The 23,839-nt window shown below is 34.9% G+C and overlaps 1 protein-coding gene across 1 annotated transcript in view; it reads left to right on the forward strand.

The window, feature by feature from the left end:
* Positions 1–23,839, forward strand: part of LOC102810227 (uncharacterized) — a 49,423-nt gene that overhangs the window by 17,788 nt on the left and 7,796 nt on the right. Inside the window, exons 2-3 of the mRNA XM_085505119.1 lie at positions 15,438–15,576; positions 22,741–23,034. Coding sequence (XP_085361245.1) covers positions 15,438–15,576; positions 22,741–23,034 — 433 coding nt within the window. The remainder of the gene's footprint in view (positions 1–15,437; positions 15,577–22,740; positions 23,035–23,839) is intronic.

The following is a 23,839-nucleotide window of genomic DNA, read 5'->3' on the forward strand; positions in this document are numbered from 1 at the left end:
GATAAACAGGATTGAAAATCATTGCCGTAACTTCATTTTGAACCCAGAATGGGGAACAGTACGAATTTTCTCGATGGCGCAACTAGGTGGCGACAATGCTTATTTTGGGAAATGCGCCAGTGCATTCCGGTGATGCAGAGTATCGAATCCGAACCTCACACATACCTCACACAGTAGTCACATAATGAATATAACAAGACAGTTCATAATTTTTGTCAGACACCTGTACAAAATACTTGCGCAAAAGCCAGCTAAGATTTTCTGTTATCTTGCATGTTTTACGAATCTTTTCATGTCTAAATGCAGCACTTTTTAGGGGCCCAAGCCTGTAGGGCGAGGCCCCTATTCTTATTGTTCGGTTTTTTCTTCTTCATCTTCTTCTTTCTTCCGTAACTTTTTTCGTCAAGCCGTTTGAGAAAACCGCTGAACGGAATAGTCTGATAATGCTCTATACTGATAGTCCCTAATGTGAACTGGTGCAACATGCTTTCAGAATTTTGATTGGCCAATTAGTTTGGCAGCCATATTGGATTGAAATAAAACCGGAAGTGGCTGTTTGACCACTTTCTGAGGGTCTAGGCGTCTAGATTTTTTTATGGTGTATAGTACAACTCATGTGTAATAAATATCAGAAATAAAAACTTTAGCGGTCATGTGACTTTTCCCGCCATTTTGTTTTTCCTAAAAACGGTAAAAAACACTTAAAAATCTTCTTCTTCAGAACCGCCAAGTAAAATGCCCTCATATACAGTACTTAGATTCTACATATGGAGCAGATTTAGATTTGAGAAATTCGTTATGATTGGTCACATGGTTTGGCCGCCATTTTGGGTTTGTTCTCAACAGGAAGTAGTTTTTTACTCATGCCACACTTGAGCGTTAATCTCAAATATTGCGTCATGGCATGTCCCTATCTAACCCTTTCAGAAACCTAAAAAAAATTTCAGATCAGTCACATGGTTTCGCCGCCATCTTGGATTTTAAGGAAATATGATCAAATGTTTGGGCATTTGTTTCTCAGAGGTGGGTTAACCAATCTACTAGATGTTTTTGACTCCCATGTGCGAAGCACAAAATGGGAGTCTTTGCAGTTAGTGTGTCTGTATGTGTGTATGTGTGTATGTGTGTATGTGTGTGTGTATGTGTGTCCGACTGTTCCACTGCTATCTCAAGAACCATACATCGGTTTTTGATGAAACTTGGTGCATAGATGCTCTGGGCCAATGCGCAGATTTGATTAGGTTTTGGTAAAAATCCATGCTCGTTAATTACCTAATTTGCATGATAATTAGCTAATTTTTAGCTATTCCATGACTGTTCCACTGATATCTAAAGAACCACTCATTGGATTTTGATGAAACTTGGTACATAGATGCTCTGAACATATGCGCAGATTTGATTAATTTTTGGTAAAAATCCGTGCATATTAATTACCTAATTTGCATGATAATTAGCTATTTTTTAGTGGTTCCATGACTGTTCCACTGATATCTAAACAACCACTCATTGGATTTTGATGAAACTTGGTACATAGATGCTCTGAACTAATGCTAGGTTTTGATTAGTTTTTGGTAATAATCCGTGGATACTAATTACCTAATTTGCATAATGATTAGTCAATTTTCGGTTTTTCCACTGATATCTCGAGTACTAATCATCACATTTCAATGAAACTTGGTACATAGATGTCATACGACACTGCACAGACCTGATAGTTTTTATGGTAATATCAGTACATATTAATTACCTAATTTGCATAATTAATTAATTTTCAGCATTTGATATAAGTAGTTAGCATTACATTTCAATGAAACTTGGTACTTACATACTCAAGGACTATGCAGAGATTGATTGTTTTCGATAAATATTTGTGCATATTAGTCACCTAATTTGCATAATTAGTTAATTTTCAGCTTTTCCACGGGTATCTCAAGTACTAATCATCGCATTTCAATGAAACTTGTACATAGATCCTTTAGGACTATGCAGAGACCTGATTAGTTTTAGGGTAAATAATTGTGCATATTAATTACCTAATTTGCATAATTAATTTTCAGCTTTTCTACTGATATCTAAAGTACTAATCATCACATTTCAATGAATCTAGAATTATGCAGACCCAATTAGTTTCCGGTAAATATTTGTGCATATTAATCACCTAATTTGCATAATTAACCAACTTTCACACTGATATCTCAGGTACTAAACATCACATATCAATGAATGTACATGGATGCTGTAGGACAATAGACAGACCTGAATAATTGTGGGTTAAAATCTGTACATATTAATTACCTAATTTGCATAATTAACCAATTTTAAGCTTTCACACTGATATCTAAAGTACCGTAAAAACTCCCAAATTTCGACCGGTTTTAAATAATTGGTGTTAGAAATGAAACGTGTTTTTAGAGTCAAAATTAAGGTGCATTTTCGGACGGTCGAATTTTTCAGAATAGAAATCAGCAAATGAAAAAATGGGGATGATAGACAGTGTGCTTCATTAGTTTTTAAAAAATGCAATGTCCGTCAATTGACGTAAATTTCCTCATGTTTCACGGTAAAAGCAAAGATCGTGGCCGAGTTGTAACTCAAAATCTAAACAAAGTCATCAATCAGTGAGTATTATGTCAAGCAAAACAAAACATCAAGACGCGGAGAAGAGGTCAGCACAAAACTAATAGGTCAAAAGACAAAGCTGTCTCGCACTACCTAGGAAAACTTGCGAATGTTCGAAGTACAGGTACCCATTGGACAAAAGATACATGGAAGTTTAGCAAACTATCTCCCCGACCCAGTGCAATGTATCCGGTTAGAATCAAAGCTCACGTGTCCCTTATTTGAGGGACCAAATTCTGCCGTAAATTCGCCCTTGAATTAAAAAATAAAATGGGATTTAAGAAAATAAAATGGGACTTTTAAGGTGTATTTTGGCGTCATTTTTCGGACATTTCAATCAATCCTGCCGGCTAAAATAGAGTAAGTTTTACCGTAGTCATTGACGTCTGTCTATTCAAGAGTACACGTGTATGATTTTTATCGTGACTAGCGTGAGCGGGTAAGCTTCCTTTCGAGAATGAGCTGTTATCACTGTGAACAATGTTAAATTATTCTTCAGATGACCAGTTTATTTTTTAAAAACAACTAATTTTTTTATTTAAAAAAAATCATGCCGTTTTCGCATCAAAATCCAAGCCAAAATATCGTACTACAACATCAATCTCTTCCACATTGCGTTCAATAACATTAACATATTTAAATAAGCTATGGTAATTTGAACACATTGGCATCATCCAGCTTTTTGATTGGTTAATTAGCGATTTGACCTATTTGACCTAAGAGAACATGGCGGATATCCTACAGCATCAAACGTTTATACGAGACCGGAATCATTCGCTTACGATGAAACTAAGTTGACTTTTATTTGTATTTCATAACCATTCAACAAATTTATTTTGTGTACATTATTATAATCACTACTGAGTACAGTAATAATCAACAATTCAGAAACTCAGCATGCCGAGATTTTTGTGTTCGTTTTTATTTGAAACTTCGTTTATTTAGAATATATTTTCGTTACCAATAAAATAAAAATCTCTCAGTCAATCAGAAACCCGGATTCATGCCTTCGAGGAAGGTCCCGTTTGAACGCTCTCATCGGGTTTTTTTTCGTTTGGGGGGAAACTAAAACTGGTCGCAATTTTCGAATAAGAATGAGTCGGCAATTTTTAGTGGAGTCGAAAATTTGGAGGTAAATAAAACACCGAAACCCGACAAATAAATAGGCAGTCGAATTTTTAGAGGGGTCGAAATTTTGGAGTTTTCACGGTTCTAATTATTCCATTTCAATGAAACTTAGTACAAAGATGCTCTAGGACAATGTACAAACCTAATTAGTTTGGGGTAAAAATCTGTTCATATTAATTCCCTAATAAGCATAATAATTCATAATTTTTTGGTTCTAATCACATTTCAATTAAACTTGGAGACATAGATTTTCTGTTACATTGCGCAGACCTCATTAGTTTTACACTCAAATCTGGTCATATTAATTTTCTGATTTGCATAATTAGTTTTCAGCTAAGTAATTTCGAATTATATTTAATGTGTCTCCAATACTCTCAGCACATGGGAGTTCTTTCTAAGCTTTCTTTGATTTATATTTACCATGCCTGGCCTTAGCGTCATATGAAAAAAATAATATTATTTTGATCAGTCACGTGGTTTGTCCGCCATCTTGAATTTTGTGAAAATAGAAATTATGCAACTACATGTTTTGTATTAGTCTGATTGGAATAAAATTTTGTACGTGTATTCTACTCTTTAGATACATTCTTTCCCCTGAATGGCATATGGCTAGGTCATGTGGCTACGCGCCCATGGGGGTGGGGGCTTCTAACCTCATTAATATGCATAGCTGCTATATCTCAAGCACTGTTGCAGTTAGGAAGATGATTCCTGTGTTATCATGACAACAGTGAACAAGAGATTTCATTAAAATAACAGATTACCATATATGGTCATGTGAAGTCATTAATATGCATAACTGTTATACTGTAAAGGGGGTAATTATTCACTGGGTTTTAATTTAGCTTATTTCGCTGACTGGAAAAATGCGCTAAATTAAAACACAGTGAATATGTAAAATTTAGCATAGAACACATTATCTAAATGACGAAACCGTGAATTTAAAACCCACTGAATATGCCTGAAATGGTAAATCAGTGAAATTTAAACCCAGTGAATATTAGTCATTTTACAGTATCTCAAGCACTGTTGCAGGTAGGAAGATGATTCCTGTGTTATCATGACAACAGTGAACCTGAGATTTGATTAAAATAACATATGACCATATATGGTCATGTGAATTCATTAATATGCATAACTGTTATATCTCAAGCACTGTTGCAGGTAGGAAGATGAAACCTGTGTTATTATGATGATGTTAAACAAGAGATTTGATTAAAATAACAGATGACCATATATTAATAACCTTTATATCTCAAATAAATATATGGAACCAACTGCATTTCGACCTCATGGTACTAATCATTCAAACTAATTGTGTATCATTTGACATTATTTATGGCATGTATACTTGGGCCCCTGTGATGCTGCTTGCAGCTTTAATTTTCTTAATTACTTTTAATAAAGCTGGAAATTATGTATAAATTAAACAAATTAGGCACCAAAGTTTTTGTAAGATATTTACATCAATCAAGGACATTTGGTAGACTGCTTTCCCACTGCTGTTTTAATTCTAAAACTTGTTTTAATTCAAAATTAATTATGACAATGCATATTCATATTGATACAAACTATGATAAAGGGAATAATATTATACAACAAAGGGCAAGGTCACCAGAGTTCAACTATGTTTTTGGATACTCAAGACGGGAAGTCACAGTGACTGTGTGAAATATCTTCCTCACAAATTCACTAAAATCAACAATTCACAGCAATTCACAGGTACATACATATATGTAGCACTTATTACTTGTATCAGAAAAGTGGGTTGTACAAAACCATACATTAAACTATCTCGACATATTGTTATGAAAAACATTTGAGTTATGCTGACTTGCATTGCAAGGCAAATTTCTGTCTGAAATCCAACATGATTTTCTGATTATTTTCTTTGAAATATGACAAGATCACATATGTGTTGGCAATTCGTTTGGTCCCTATGACCACAAAAATGGCAAAATTTGATGAATTCCCAAGGGAAAAAAAAATTCAAAACTGGTGTTCATTTCTTGATTGTGAATTGATTCATGTACAGTGCATGTAGTTTCTCATGAAATATTGATTGTCTTGTTTTTAAATTTTTTTTATAAATAAATTAATATTTTAAATTGAATCGAGATCATAACATCTGTCCTGTACAACATAACATCTTAACTGTATATCAAGTTTTTGCATTTTTCGCAGAGCACAGTGTTGAATTTCAGACTTTAGTGTGTTTGCATGTCAGGTTTGCTAAACGCTACGTGTTTGCAATTAATTAAATATGCTCCAGGAATGATGAAAGTATTGAGTATGAGAGGTAATCTCAAGCAGTGATGTAAATGTCAAACTGCCTATATTTGCTATCTGACATTTTCTACTTGTATTTACTTCATTGCTGCTAATAGCATTTTGCAATCTGCTGAGTATGTACTTGGCACAATGTATTTTACACATATATGCATTACCAGGGGTAGAAATTAAGGCCTGACCACCTGACCACACCTGACCACACCTGACCACACCTGACCACACCTGACCACACCTGACCACACCTGACCACACCTGACCACCTGACCACACCTGACCACACCTGTCTTAGACAGCCAGACTATATACAAATTGCATGTCCTTGTGGACAGGTGATTAAAGATATTATATTTTTACTAACTGACTGATTGAGTTTCTAAAACTTTTAATGAAGAATAAAATTTTATTTTGAATAACTTTATGTTTAAATCTATCTTGCTAGGGATAGGTACGTGATCAATTAAGAAAGGCACTTTTATTCGCCAACCAGTTAATGGACAGGAAACTTTACTTTTCGTTTTCAACCCTTGATTGCGTGGGACCCCTTCAAACATTGTTAAATTAAATAATTATTTATTGCAAAAATTACTATGACATTTAAAAAAAGTTAATACAAAATATTTCATTGAATATTGAGATGAATCAGACGTGAAGAGTGGTGCCAGCCTATACGGTATGTGCAGTAACACTATACATCCTCCAGAAGGAATATCATTGGAAAACCACTCACATTACTGAACATAAAACCTTTCCTAGTACGAATTGTGTTTGAATGTCTAAAACATGAGGGTAAGGGGATATCCTCAGTAATCTTTGATGAATGTCTTCATAAGTGTTTAGTGTCCGTATTATAATGAGTAGAGTATTACTATCTATAAAACAGCAGTTTGAGAGTGTTTACAACAAGATATAGTATGGTTTGAATGCAATTTATCTCTCAAGCTTGCTCTGGGCTGGCTTTGGATTTTTATAAAACTTATTTACTTATTTTACTAATACATATAAGAAATATTTATGTGGATTACTTTGCATAATATATGTCTAGGTACAATGTAGAATAGAATAGAATAGAATTTTTATTGCTATTGTACCCCATATTTTAGGTTTTGATGAAAAATACAATAAAGTAATAAAGTCTGAAAAACATGTAAAAAAAATAACTAACACTAAAAAAAAAATCAAGCAAGATGCTCAAATTTCTAAACAGAAAAAATGGTTAATTTGTATTTTCTGAAGCAGCTGGTTTAAGCATTGGTTGAAGCATTTCACTTTTAATTGAATTTTCTTGTATATGAAAACATAATAATGAATAACTATTCATTGTTTTTGTTGTCATGAATAATGTTGTCTTTTGAACAAACTTTCTGTTTCTTTATCGTATAGCTAAGATGACAGCAAAAAGTGTTGCTCATTTTTAATTTCTTTAATTTCACAAACTAAGCATTTTCTATCAGAGATTTGTACATTATTGTACCTTCCCATTTCAATCTGTAAGCGATGGGCACTAATCCTCAGTTTGGTCATGACTGAATGTATATGGTAGATTTGAGAGCAAACTGGCCAAATGTTAAGTTACACTCAAACTATACTGTAATTACCTAGTATGTAACTTATATCTTGACAAAGAAAACACAACATATTGAGTAAAACAACTTTAATCTCAACAGATCTCATAAGTATGGTTATAAATTTACTTATTTTGAAAAATCATTTGAACTTTGCGAAATGTCATAATTTTCCATATTTGTTTAGAGGTGTGTCTAAGTTATATTTTAATGATTCAGTATACAATACAATAATACAGTTTACATGCTTCTATTTGACTTACTGGTATACATGTGTAGTTCTACAGTATAATTTTTTAGTAAAAAGATGATTTTGTCAAATTTGTTCTCTTATCAAATATAAAACATATACTCTGTACAAATAAGAATTATATAGGCACTAGTAACCTACATAAATAATAGAATAGACGCATTTTCCAGAACATCTATGGAATTAATCTGGACATTATGAACTTATCTTGAGCAATCAGCTCATTAAAAATTCAGTACCTATCACATGGCATCTGCGCATCTGTTGATATATTTATTTATGTTACACCTTCTACTTTATTCTGCAGTACTTACTTAAAGGATGGTGATCGTTGCGCTGCGTCCTGTTATGGGACTCATAGAGTAAAATAAGGATGGTGATCGTTGCGCTGCGTCCTGTTATGGGACTCATAGAGTAAAATAAGGATGGTGATCGTTGCGCTGCGTCCTGTTATGGGACTCATAGAGTAAAATAAGGATGGTGATCGTTGCGCTGCGTCCTGTTATGGGACTCATAGAGTAAAATAAGGATGGTGATCGTTGCGCTGCATCCTGTTATGGGACTCATAGAGTAAAATGAGGATGGGGATCGTTGCGCTGCGTCCTGTTATGGGACTCATAGAGTAAAATGAGGATGGGGATCGTTGCGCTGCGTCCTGTTATGGGACTCGTAGAGTAAAATAAGGATGGTGATTGTGTCGCTGTGTCCTGTTATGGGACTCGTAGAGTAAAATAAGGATGGTGATCGTTGCGCTGCGTCCTGTTATGGGACTCATAGAGTAAAATAAGGATGGTGATCGTTGCGCTGCGTCCTGTTATGGGACTCATAGAGTAAAATAAGGATGGGGATCGTTGCGCTGCGTCCTCTTATGGGACTCATAGAGTAAAATAAGAATGGTGATCGTGGCGCTGCGTCCTGTTATGGGACTCATAGAGTAAAATGAGGATGGTGATTGTGTCGCTGTGTCCTGTTATGGGACTCGTAGAGTAAAATAAGGATGGTGATCGTTGCGCTGCGTCCTGTTATGGGACTCATAGAGTAAAATAAGAATGGTGATCGTGGCGCTGCGTCCTGTTATGGGACTTGTAGAGTAAAATGAGGATGGGATCGTTGCGCTGCGTCCTGTTATGGGACTCATAGAGTAAAATAAGAATGGTGATCGTGGCGCTGCGTCCTGTTATGGGACTCATAGAGTAAAATGAGGATGGTGATCGTGGCGCTGCGTCCTGTTATGGAACTCATAGAGTAAAATAAGGATGGTGATCGTGGCGCTGCGTCCTGTTATGGGACTTGTAGAGTAAAATAAGGATGGTGATCGTTGCGCTGCGTCCTGTTATGGGACTCATAGAGTAAAATGAGGATGGGGATCGTTGCGCTGCGTCCTGTTATGGGACTCATAGAGTAAAATAAGGATGGTGATCGTTGCGCTGCATCCTGTTATGGGACTCATAGAGTAAAATAAGAATGGTGATCGTGGCGCTGCGTTCTGTTATGGGACTCATAGAGTAAAATGAGGATGGGGATCGTTGCGCTGCGTCCTGTTATGGGACTCAGAGTAAAATACATTGTTTATTTACCTTAAATTTAAACAGACACTGGCCTTTCAGTTTGGTAGGGGTGTGCGACTGGGAAGTTACTAATTAATGTGCAGACACGTGTGGGACTGTTCAGACACGCGCGGAGGTGAATGGGGAAATACCTAACCTGCGGGACAGCGGCAGCAATCCTTATACTGTATAATGTTCGTTTATGCTCAAAAATTGAAACAAAGTGGCAAATTTTAGCAGCTATCCATACTTTTTATGATCAATGCCAAGGTATTTTGGCGAGTCAAGTTCACCGTGTTGTTTACTACCAGTAATGTGGGTTAGCGTTCAAAAATAGGACAATACCATTCGATTCATAGTAGGAATACAAATGTGCTATCATTGTCAAAATTAACTAAAGTATAACATTTCAGCTAAAGATCAGCATTGTATGATTGTCGATTTTGAGGTCTTAAAGCATGAGTCAAGAGATACCAAAACTCATTTGTGTTTTTCCTGGGTGACTTTTGTCGATTACACCTTATTTTCACTATTGGTCTCAATAATGGTACTATTATTTTTATTATCAGTATTGATTTTGAAAATGAAATTGGTATAAAATCAACAGCACTTGTGCTGAGTATTGAGCAATGAAAGTTGTTGCACATCGATCTTTTGACGTCGTCCCTAATACAAGTGTGTATACAGATAAAAGTAAATGGACAAGCATGTTAAGAAAAGTACAATTTAAAGATAAACCCAGTGGCCAGCTGCCTCACAATTTCTGAATTAGTTGACTATCAATGTGGTACTTGGATAGACATAAATAGTAGCAGATATAATACATTATAGTCTGGCAACAAAAATAATATATACTACAGTAAAATAATGTTACTAACGTTTGCTCCAGTGATTTTGTCTATTGTGTAAAATATTTTCATACTCATAAATGAATCACCATTATCTGTATCCAATCCTCAAAATTAAACAAAAATTTCACTCTTGATGAAACTGGCTAATATACAATTCAGTCTGGCTATTGAATGTTTATTCCGACTACCATCATTTTACACTTGATGAAACTGGCTAATATACAATTCAGTCTGGCTATTGAATGTTTATTCCGACTACCATCATTTTACACTTGATGAAACTGGCTAATATACAATTCAGTCTGGCTATTGAATGTTTATTCCGACTACCATCATTATACACTTGATGAAACTGGCTAATATACAATTCAGTCTGGCTATTGAATGTTTATTCCGACTACCATCATTTTACACTTGATGAAACTGGCTAATATACAATTCAGTCTGGCTATTGAATGTTTATTCCGACTACCATCATTTTACACTTGATGAAACTGGCTAATATACAATTCAGTCTGGCTATTGAATGTTTATTCCGACTACCATCATTTTACACTTGATGAAACTGGCTAATATACAATTCAGTCTGGCTATTGAATGTTTATTCCGACTACCATCATTTTACACTTGATGAAACTGGTATTAGTTGGTGACTAGAGTCTAATAAGCTGAAACATGGATTTGTAAACAGAGTGCATCTTATCAACTCAAGAGACTTCTATCATGTATATCTTAATTATGGAAGAGAACCCTTTAGGGAATTATAAAATTCAAAATTGATTCTCAGTTTACATCATTAGATTTCAACAAATTTTCTGAATTTTATTTTCAATTCTGCAAAACTTAATGAGGTAATTTCTGTCCTTGGTAACTTTCATTTATATCTTTCACTCTTATAAATATATAAATGTGTCTCATCATGTTATTTAGATTATATTTGTATACTGTATTAGCACTATTTGTAGTGCATGCTCTCGCATAAAGAGGTCCATGTCTGCTTAAAATAAGTCATCTATTCAATGACTCAGTATACAACACATAAAACTTCCATTTAAGATGTGCTTCTAATAGAGCAAATATGTTCAATTTTTTATCTGGTGAATCTGTTGATGTCCATGTGTTTTAATTTGAGATGTCCTTCTAATAGAACAAATATCTACGTTTACTTTTTACCTGGTGTACAATATATGCCTGTAATGATAATGAAATGACTAGTTTTAAAGGTTACCACGTCTGTCGTTGTCATCGTCGTTAACACTTTCTGGTGGTTGGGATAACTCAATGTGTGCATTTTAATTTTGGTAATGCTGACTCATAATTTTTGGAGATATTGGTAAAAATGTGCCTTTTCTAGATGTCTGTCTCTGAGTAGAAACATGAAACCAATACAAGTATAATTGGGTGTAATTGTATACTTTAAGATCAACCTAGCTTGAAAGTTCAAATAATGGAAACATATATTGCGAATATGGAGAGATAATAAGCTTGCTTATTACTGAAGTAAATGTCTTATTGTTGTCATCAAACTTTGTTTCTTGTGGGTAAAATAACTCAACTTTGACTGATGTATAACTTTCAAGACATAAATATATGAAAAGTTGGCAAAAATTATACATAAAAATAAGTGTATAAAGGAAGAGACAAGCAATGAAAACCAGATGTAAGTAATTTACTCTGTTAATTAGATTGCACAGTAACTGGATATTTTTGCCATTTCCCCGTCAAAATCTTGGCTTCTATTTTTCCTGCTAATATTGTGCATATATGTATTGCTGCACTATTTTGGAATGTTTATGCAGTTCATGCTATATTATTCCATAAGGGACCTTGAGATTAATACAGTACATGTACCCCGATACTATAAAAAGTACAACATTTTATTCAGGTATTCATACATACCCTAGCATTTATTTAATTTATATCTTCATGGAGTCAGGTGACATCACCAGTTTGATAAACACATACTAGTAACAATCAGTAAAGCTCTCATTATGTAGTATCAATAATTTTTCCAGTAAACTTTGACAGTATGTCATAGCCTCATCCTGACGTGTGTGTAGAAATGAAAGTAATTTTCATGGGATCCCCATGCATCGTGAGAGAAAATAATCTACACACTCACAGACTTTGTGAAAATCATCAGGAAAGTCGTACAGTAACCACTTCATCCAAGATGTTCGTATAATCACTTGCAAGGGCAGTGATCTATTTCAAATTATTTTCAATGCATGGTTAATCAAGTGTCCCATTTTATTCATATGCATTTATAAGCAGATAGATGTATGGTGTGACATTGTGTTATCAATCAAAATATCAGTGACCACTTTTGGGCGCTGCAATTATAATTTATAAGTGACCAATTGTGACCAGTGTCCACCTATTTGGCACTGGTTTGGTCAAGCAAAAACTGTCAGTGTATAAGGCCAATATACATGTCATAGTCACAGAAGTTTCCATAGTGATATTTTCAATTTAAACATGGCAAACAATTATACTTTTGTTTTATTGCTATTTTTAAATCAATCAAATAAATTCCTCTTAAGATGAACAATTAATGTCAAGTATTTATTCACAAATTAAATATAATCAATCTTTTTATAATAGCCACCTGTTTAGGAATATCGTTACTTTGGGTGGGCGTGTACACATGTTTGACTGGATTTCAACATTAAGTGAATTATGCAACACATGCTTGTGATACAGATATTCATCTAGGTCATACATTTTTAGAAAATATCTTTTACATACAGGCGTGTGTAATCCTACTAAATTATGCAAGATCAAAAAATTGTTGTCTCTTAGTTTCTCACGTGTTCTGAAAAGCAGCATTCTAGAGTTACCATATTAAAACTTATCAGTTCCCTCTCAACTACGTGTTGCGCTTACTGCCTGTGTTAGTTATTGTTGTGTACAGTTAGGATCCTTTGTTAAGTCCAGCTGCTGCTGGTCATTTGTTGGACAGGTAAATCCGTAATGATTCCATGATACTCATCAGTCTTATTTACATTGTGATGGAGTAATGTGCTATATAAATCCGTAATGATTCCATGATACTCATCAGTCTTATTTACATTGTGATGGAGTAATGTGCTATATAAATCCGTAATGATTCCATGATACTCATCAGTCTTATTTACATTGTGATGGAGTAATGTGCTATATAAATCCGTAATGATTCCATGATACTCATCAGTCTTATTTACATTGTGATGGAGTAATGTGCTATATAAATCCGTAATGATTCCATGATACTCATCAGTGTTATTTACATTGTGATGGAGTAATGTGCTATATAAATCCGTAATGATTCCATGATACTCATCAGTGTTATTTACATTGTGATGGAGTAATGTGCTATATAAATCCGTAATGATTCCATGATACTCATCAGTGTTATTTACATTGTGATGGAGTAATGTGCTATATAAATCCGTAATGATTCCATGATACTCATCAGTGTTATTTACATTGTGATGGAGTAATGTGCTATATAAATTAACTATTATGATTATTGTTGACTGTCACACACACAAATATTTATGGATGCATATGAATGTACTAAATTGTGACTTTGCTGTTGAAGTATTTATAGGAAACACAAGACAATAGGAGTAATCTGTATGTTTTGTGGATTTGGCCGCACATTTTTGAATCCTGTGTGCGAAGCACACAATGGGAGTCTTTGCAGTTACTGGTAGTGTGTCTGTATGTATGTATGTACATGTATGTGTGTGTGTATTTGTGTGGTGTGTGTCTGTCTGTTCCACTGATATCTCAAGAACCATACATCGGTTTTTGATGAAACTTGGTGCATAGATGCTCTGGACCAATGTGCAGATTTGATTAGGTTTTGGTAAAAATCAATGCATATTTACATTTTTATTTCTATCTGTGACCATATTAAAATATATTCAACATTGCAGTAAATTCACTAAAAAACTTAATTTTACAGTAAAAACCACCCAGACCTTTTCATTGAGATTGCTCCCGATCAGATCAACTGATTACCTTAGTACTTTGTTTCAAAATATTGTGGAATATAGTCTAGACGTATCTACATTATTTCCACGTGTAGATATGTCATGACTATAGTTTATAGACAAAAGTTTGTCGGTATTCAATATTTTGAAGCAAATTAGATGGTAAGTTGTTCTAATCTTTCAACATCTACATGTAATCTCAATGACAAAATCATGGTGTTTTCACTAAAATTTGCCAAATGGTAATTCTTCGGACTGCAATATTTGCCTACAGTTACAGTTTGAATAAAATTTATTGAACTATACATGTACTTGCAAGGTTAATTACACTTGGACCACTAATTGGCAACAGTGTAATGTTAACATTAATGTAAATATTAGTAATCATGAATATTTATGAAGCCAAACTTTTGTTATTACTAGTAACCCAGTGAATAATCCATCTCATTTTCATGTGCTCGTTAGTACTGACTTTTTGTAGTCAAATAATGCATACAATGCACATTTGAATCACAGTTATTGTATATTTGGGTAGTGAGTCCCGATGACAAAGAGAAACAGACCTGGGAATTTATTCTATTGATAATGTTCAAAACTGAATCAGTAAATACAATTCTTGTCTTTTTCTCATAGTACTTACATGTATTAGGGGTCTTGGAAGCAAAATTTTGTAATCTCTGCTGATTACATGCATGTCAGATCACAGAGGACAACAGTTCAAACTATTTGACATTTTATAATCTCTGCTGATTACATGCATGTCAGATCACAGAGGACAACAGTTCAAACTATTTGACATTTTATAATCTCTGCTGATTACATGCATGTCAGATGACAGAGGACAACAGTTCAAACTATTTGACATTTTATAATCTCTGCTGATTACATGCATGTCAGATCACAGAGGACAACAGTTCAAACTATTTGACATTTTATAATCTCTGCTGATTACATGCATGTCAGATGACAGAGGACAACAGTTCAAACTATTTGACATTTTATAATCTCTGCTGATTACATGCATGTCAGATGACAGAGGACAACAGTTCAAACTATTTGACATTTTATAAGCATGCACACGTTTCCAACAATTCAAATCTGGGACTCTGGGAAAGAATGTGTCAATTTACCATAGACTGTTTTGAGTGTAATAAGTTACTAGAAGTTGATTAAAACTGTAAGTAACATTTTTATGTTTGTGATTTCAGAATTTTGCAGAAAACACAATGAATGAGTTGCTTGGTTGGTATGGTTACGATAAAGTTGACAAAACTGATACGCAAGATCTGCGGTTACATGTGAATCACTTTGCCAATACAGCACCAGAGCAGATGCCACGCAAAGAGGGTATGTAAGGCATTTTTATTGTCATGTTTTAATGGATTAAAATCACTATTGTAATTTCAGCTTTTTTTTATGTTCAAAATGAATTCTGACATTGGGCCATTCCAGTTTATATCTGCACCCCCCCCCCCCCCCCCCCCCCCCCCCCCTGTTGATGAGCTTGTGTGTTTACTTCATACAGGGTATAATTTCCATGGGTGTATAAGTCATACAAAGTTTTATTTCCAAATCACCATTCACCATACAGTAATGGAAATCCAAAACTACAGTTCCTACTTATGGTGTTGATGAGTTCCATTGTGCCACCATACAGAGTAGGATTTCAAATATAACTCTCATCATATGCTAATTTACCAAGTTCAAAATTTTATATTTGATAATGGAAATCCAAACTAGTCCTGATTCACAGTGTTGATGAGCTCATTTGTGCCTCCATCCTTATCTAATTTCAGTAATAACTATTTCATACTGGCCCAATTTTTTTACCATATTACAGTCAGAATTCCAAGTTTTTTTTAGTCATACTGTTGGAAATCCAACCTCATCAACCGGTATGTGGCGAGATAAACTAGGCCATATTTTATTTAGTAGCCATAACTGCCTGGATTTCCAGGCATTTTTTTTCCATACTCGTCTGGATTTCCAGATTCTGTTTCTCCATATACAGTTGGAATTCCGGGGTATTTTCCCCATCATACAGTGCAGGAAATCGAGGTATGTACGACCTAGAAAAAGTGCCATATGCGAGTACCAAGTTGCGAGTCGCAAGTAGCAAAATATGCCATATGCTAGTGGTAAAAACGGCTTATGCGAGTGGTAAAATGTATCATTTGCTAGTAGCAAAAAAGCCCTATGCGAGGGGTAATACAAAGGCCAGGAAAACTGGTGTATGCGAGGGGTGGAGTCATTTGCCAGTTTGCTCAACGGCTGGATTCGTTTGCTTATAATATAATAACGTACGTTCAAATGTGTTTTATCACAGTAAAATCAAATATTTACCATGGTTATGAAATGATGTGTACATGGTTGGTTCAGATTGGCATGATGCTGTTGAGGCTTTTACTTTAGGGGTGATTCATATATAACAATAATGGTAGCAAATATGTGTCAGCGCGATCTAGCCTAGGTGTCAACCGGCGCACGCCGCCCGGTACTCAACATTACAGTCGACCAGTGTACGCGGATTACATTGCGAAGGTCACAAATAAAAGCAGCTTTAACTACTATTTCCAGTGCTTTTTGTTTATTATTCATTTAAGTGCTTATATCAAAAAGTTCGTTCAGTCGTTTGCATAGAATGGATGTTTGTTCTTCACACACTGCACAGTGAACGTGACAGCACAATAATTTAATAAACGGCCATGACCAGCCAGCACACTCCACATAACATGTGAAAATTGTTTTTTACTTTCGGTAAAATTAGTATGAACCCGTGGTCTGCGATTAAAGAAGCATAGAATTATAATTGTAGTTAGTAAAAACGGGTGTTCACAGAATTCTTGTGTCACGCGCCGCCGGTTAAATGAAGACAATGGCAGGTTTCAAAAGTAGTCACACCTCGGAGAGGTGTTAAATTTACCACAAGCCAAGTGTTAACTAGCACACAATTCCATAATAATACATCGACACGAATTGATAGTATACGTAAAGAAATAAAGTGCATGTTGAGTGATAAGTCCGCATGTTTACGAGACATCCCTCATTGTCGTGCTTTAGACAGTAATTCTTGTAAAATTTGTTTGTTTTATATATGTGTTTTAGCAGTTGGTGTAACCATTTTAATTCCTTCTGAGAAGTTTAAGTGTTTCAATAAACCAAACCTCACACATGGAATGTATTTACACGCAACCCGGATCAAATTTGAATTGAAACAAATTGAAACAAAGAAGCTTCTGCCGTTGCTTGATCGGGATAGAGAGACAATTTTTACGGGTAAATGCTAGTAGAAGACTTAGCCTCAATGCCCTAAACACTTCGACCTAACCACTTTACTTGTACAAGTAGAAAAAGTTTCATGTTTGCGTTGAAATAATCATAGAAGTACAGTTATCATCAGTACAAGTAGACTCGCTGAACAGGAACTCACACGCGAGCCAATGGAAACAATGGCTAGTTTCAAAGCAATTTTGTCCCGTGTGAGTTCCTGTTCAGCGAGTCTACTTGTACTGATGATAACTGTACTTCTATGATTATTTCAATGCTAACATGTCCATTCTTATTTTAGCGAAACATAAAACTTTTTCTACTTGTACAAGTAAAGTGGTTAGGTCGAAGTATTTGGGGCATTGAGGCTAAGTCTTCTACTAGCATTTACCCGTAAAAATTGCCTCTCTATCCCGATCAAGCAACGGCAGATGCTTCTTTGTTTCAATTTGTTTCAATTCAAATTTGATCCGGGTTGCATGTAAATACATTCTATGTGTGAGGGACGTCTCGTAAACATGCGGACTTATCACTCAACATGCACTTTATTCCTTTACGTATACTACCAATTCGTTGTATTATTATGGAATTGTGTGCTAGTTAACACTTGGGTTGTGGCAAATTTAACACCTCTCCGAGGTGTGACTACTTTTGAAACCTGCCATTGTCTTCATTTAACCGGCGGCGCATGACACAAGAACTCTGTGAACACTCGTTTTCACTAACTACAATTATAATTCTATGATTCTTTAATCGCAGACCACGGGTTCATACTAATTTTACCGAAAGTAAAAAACAATTTTCACATGTTATGTGGAGTGTGCTGGCTGGTCATGGCCGTTTATTAAATTATTGTACTGTCACGTTCACTGTGCAGTTTGTGAAGAGCAAACATTGATTCTATGCAAACGACTGAACGAGCTTTATGATATAAACACTTAAATGAATAATAAACAAAAAAGCAGCAGGAAATAGTAGTTAAAGCTGCTTTTATTTGTGACCTTCGTAATGTAATCTGCATACACTGGTCGACTGTAATGTTGAGTACCGGGCGGCGTGCGCCGGTTGACACCTAGGCTAGATCGCGCTGACACATATTTGCTACCATTATTGTTATATATGAATCACCCCTAAAGTAAAAGCCTCAACAGCATCATGCCAATCTGAACCAACCATGTACACATCATTTCATAACCATGGTAAATATTTGATTTTACTGTGATAAAACACATTTGAACGTACGTTATTATATTATAAACAAACGAATACAGCCGTTGAGCAAACTGGCAAATGACTCCACCCCTCGCATACACCAGTTTTCCTGGCCTTTGTATTACCCCTCGCATAGGGCTTTTTTGCTACTAGCAAATGATACATTTTACCACTCGCATATGCCGTTTTTACCACTAGCATATGGCATATTTTGCTACTTGCGACTCGCAACTTGGTTCTCGCATATGGCACTTTTTCTAGGTCGTACATACCTGGGAAATCCGACCACATCAACAGGGGGGTGCAGATATAAACTGGAATGGCCCATTTAGAGAAAATTATATACCCTCAGTATTAGTCAAGTGGTGAATTTCAATACTATGTACAGTGTATGTATGTATGATCTACACATGTATCTCATAAGCCAGCAATAAACCCATTGAGTAAGTCAACTTTTAAAACAATCATTTTTGACTCCCATGTGCGAAGCACAAAATGGGAGTCTTTGCAGTTAGTGTGTCTGTATGTGTGTATGTGTGTATGTGTGTATGTGTGTATGTGTGTGTGTATGTGTGTCCGACTGTTCCACTGCTATCTCAAGAACCATACATCGGTTTTTGATGAAACTTGGTGCATAGATGCTCTGGGCCAATGCGCAGATTTGATTAGGTTTTGGTAAAAATCCATGCTCGTTAATTACCTAATTTGCATGATAATTAGCTATTTTTTAGCTGTTCTATGACTGTTCCACTGATATCTAAAGAACCACTCATTGGATTTTGATGAAACTTGGTACATAGATGCTCTGAACATATGCGCAGATTTGATTATTTTTTGGTAAAAATCCGTGCATATTAATTACCTAATTTGCATGATAATTAGCTATTTTTTAGTGGTTCCATGACTGTTCCACTGATATCTAAACAACCACTCATTGGATTTTGATGAAACTTGGTACATAGATGCTCTGAACTAATGCTAGGTTTTGATTAGTTTTTGGTAATAATCCGTGGATACTAATTACCTAATTTGCATAATGATTAGTCAATTTTCGGTTTTTCCACTGATATCTCAAGTACTAATCATCACATTTCAATGAAACTTGGTACATAGATGTCATACGACACTGCACAGACCTGATAGTTTTTATGGTAATATCAGTACATATTAATTACCTAATTTGCATAATTAATTAATTTTCAGCATTTGATATAAGTAGTTAGCATTACATTTCAATGAAACTTGGTACTTACATACTCAAGGACTATGCAGAGATTGATTGTTTTCGATAAATATTTGTGCATATTAATCACCTAATTTGCATAATTAGTTAATTTTCAGCTTTTCCACGGGTATCTCAAGTACTAATCATCGCATTTCAATGAAACTTGGTACATAGATCCTTTAGGACTATGCAGAGACCTGATTAGTTTTAGGGTAAATAATTGTGCATATTAATTACCTAATTTGCATAATTAATTTTCAGCTTTTCTACTGATATCTAAAGTACTAATCATCACATTTCAATGAATCTAGAATTATGCAGACCCAATTAGTTTCCGGTAAATATTTGTGCATATTAATCACCTAATTTGCATAATTAACCAACTTTCACACTGATATCTCGGGTACTATACATCACATATCAATGAATGTACATTTATGCTGTAGGACAATAGACAGACCTGAATAATTGTGGGTTAAAATCTGTACATATTAATTACCTAATTTGCATAATTAACCAATTTTAAGCTTTCACACTGATATCTAAAGCACCGTAAAAACTCCAAAATTTCCACCGGTTTTAAATAATTGGTGTTAGAAATGTGACGTGTTTTTAGAGTCAAAATTAAGGTGCATTTTCGGACGGTCGAATTTTTCAGAATAGAAATCAGCAAATGAAAAAATGGGGATGATAGACAGTGTGCTTCATTAGTTTTAAAAAAATGCAATGTCCGTCAATTGACGTAAACTTCCTCATGTTTCACGGTAAAAGCAAAGGTCGTGGCCGAGTTGTAACTCAAAATCTAAACAAAGTCATCAATCAGTGAGTATTATGACAAGCAAAACAAAACATCAAGACGCAGAGAAGAGGTCAGCACAAAACTAATAGGTCAAAAGACAAAGCTGTCTCGCACTACCTAGGAAAACTTGCGAATGTTCGAAGTACAGGTACCCATTGGACAAAAGATACATGGAAGTTTAGCAAACTATCTCCCCGACCCAGTGCAATGTATCCGGTTAGAATCAAAGCTCACGTGTCCCTTATTTGAGGGACCAAATTCTGCCGTAAATTCGCCCTTGGATTAAAAAATAAAATGGGATTTAAGAAAATAAAATGGGACTTTTAAGGTGTATTTTGGCGTCATTTTTTGGACATTTCAATCAATCCTGCCGGCTAAAATAGAGTAAGTTTTACCGTAGTCATTGACGTCTGTCTATTCAAGAGTACACGTGTATGATTTTTATCGTGACTAGCGTGAGCGGGTAAGCTTCCTTTCGAGAATGAGCTGTTATCACTGTGAACAATGTTAAATTATTCTTCAGATGACCAGTTTATTTTTTAAAAACAACTAATTTTTTTATTTAAAAAAAATCATGCCGTTTTCGCATCAAAATCCAAGCCAAAATATCGTACTACAACACCAATCTCTTCCGCATTGCGTTCAATAACATTAACATATTTAAATAAGCTATGGTAATTTGAACACGTTGGCATCATCCAGCTTTTTGATTGGTTAATTAGCGATTTGACCTATTTGACCTAAGAGAACATGGCGGATATCCTACAGCATCAAACGTTTATACGAGACCGGAATCATTCGCTTACGATGAAACTAAGTTGACTTTTATTTGTATTTCATAACCATTCAACAAATTTATTTTGTGTACATTATTATAATCACTACTGAGTACAGTAATAATCAACAATTCAGAAACACAGCATGCCGAGATTTTTGTGTTCGTTTTTATTTGAAACTTCGTTTATTTAGAATATATTTTCGTTACCAATAAAATAAAAATCTCTCAGTCAATCAGAAACCCGGATTCATGCCTTCGAGGAAGGTCCCGTTTGAACGCTCACATCGTTTTTTTTTTCGTTTGGGGGAAAACTAAAACTGGTCGCAATTTTCGAATAAGAATGAGTAGGCAATTCTTAGTGGAGTCGAAAATTTGGAGGTAAATAAAACACCGAACCCCGGCAAATAAATAGGCGTCCGAATTTTTAGAGGGGTCGAAATTTTGGAGTTTTCACGGTACTAATTATTCCATTTCAATGAAACTTAGTACAAAGATGCTCTAGGACAATGTACAAACCTAATTAGTTTGGGGTAAAAATCTGTTCATATTAATTCCCTAATAAGCATAATAATTCATAATTTTTTGGTTCTAATCACATTTCAATTAAACTTGGAGACATAGATTTTCTGTTACATTACGCAGACCTCGTTAGTTTTACACTCAAATCTGGTCATATTAATTTTCTGATTTGCATAATTAGTTTTCAGCTAAGTAATTTCGAATTATATTTAATGTGTCTCCAATACTCTCAGCACATGGGAGTTCTTTCTAAGCTTTCTTTGATTTTTTTTAGTTCTGCTGTCGACTTTGATGAGCGAAGCTTATCATATGAGTGATTGTCCATCGTCTGTGTCAACTTTTTACATTTTCAACTTCTTCTTGTAAACTACAATCTTTATTGCTTTGGTACTTGGTGTATATGTACCTTGGGCAGACCTCACTTAAATTCTGTTCATTTCGTGATGATATCTTTAATTCTCTAATTTTGATGAATACTTTTGGTAATAGTGATATTTTGACTTCTTCTTGAAAACTGCAAGTCCGATTGCTTTGATATTACATATATAGGTACTACATGTGGACCTCTCTCAGATTTATTCATTTCGTGATATCTGCAAATATCTAATTTTGATGAATATTTTTGTAATTTTTGGTGAAAAGTGATATTTTTGATTGAGACCTGTTGGCAATAGAAAATGATGTCCATTTTAAATTCTTGATTTCCTGTAGGTGCCAAGAAACGAACCTTAGAATCCAACATTAGAGATCATCATTCGATGTCTAGGCAGAAAGAGAAGACAACTAAAGATCCTAAACATGTCAGTAAATCAGGTCATCAGTCATCCAAAGACAGGTCACCACATTCCCAGCTCAGACCAATAGCTCCAAGCATTCCCCCAACTGTTGCTCAACAAATACCTGTTGTAGGTGTGTATGCTGGGAGTTCTGCTCCGTCCCCCATGGTACAGGGTAATATGCTGACTGTATTTAGAAATGGAGTTCTGCCAAATGAACCGTTTTCAGGTATGCATGATTTTTCCATTTTTTTGTTTGTTTTTTTGTTTTCTTCATAATAATTTGTTTTGTTTTGTTTTGGAATGATTACATGCGTAACCATCCTCTAATAATGAAAAACAAACATGGCTGCAACAAAGAAGTTTGCTGATTCTGTTCTGAACATTTTGGTTTTCAGCATTCCCATGATGTATCCCATGATTTGAAGGAAAATTTCTATAATAATAAGGTTATTACGAGGATGCCGCAAAATATGCACTCAGACAGTACGCTGTTGCATCAACCTCCGCTGCGCGTGGGTTGATACTCCCTCTGAACTTTCTTCGTGCATAGTTTTTGGTATCTGCATAATAACCTCATATTATTCACATTCGCCTTGGGCCGTAAACGGTAGTTTGGGTTTTTAAAAAAATAAAATGGGACCAAGAAATTGCCCAAGGCGATTTTTGGGCAGTTTTTTAATGTGTTATTTTAATCTTTCCTGATGCTTAAAAGTTTTACCGTCAAAACATGACGAATATTCATTTTTTACAACATCCAGCATTTAAAATACGACTGGAATCATTCACTTACGATGAAATAAGTTGAAATTTTCATAACAATTTAACAAAATCATTTTTTGCACATTATAATCACTACGAGGTAATAATCAACAATTGTTGAACACAGCATGAGAAGATTGCGGTACCGCGATCATTTGCTACAAAGCAATGCAGTTGTGTTTGATTTAATTTTTTTAGAATATAGTTTTGTTACTAATAAAATGAAAAAAAAAAATAATTTGGCGCATGAGGTTCGTTAATGTGATTTTTTT

Source organism: Saccoglossus kowalevskii, chromosome 11, assembly GCF_978046115.1.
Source record: "Saccoglossus kowalevskii chromosome 11, keSacKowa6.1, whole genome shotgun sequence".
In the NCBI taxonomy this organism is placed as follows: Eukaryota; Metazoa; Hemichordata; class Enteropneusta; family Harrimaniidae; genus Saccoglossus; species Saccoglossus kowalevskii.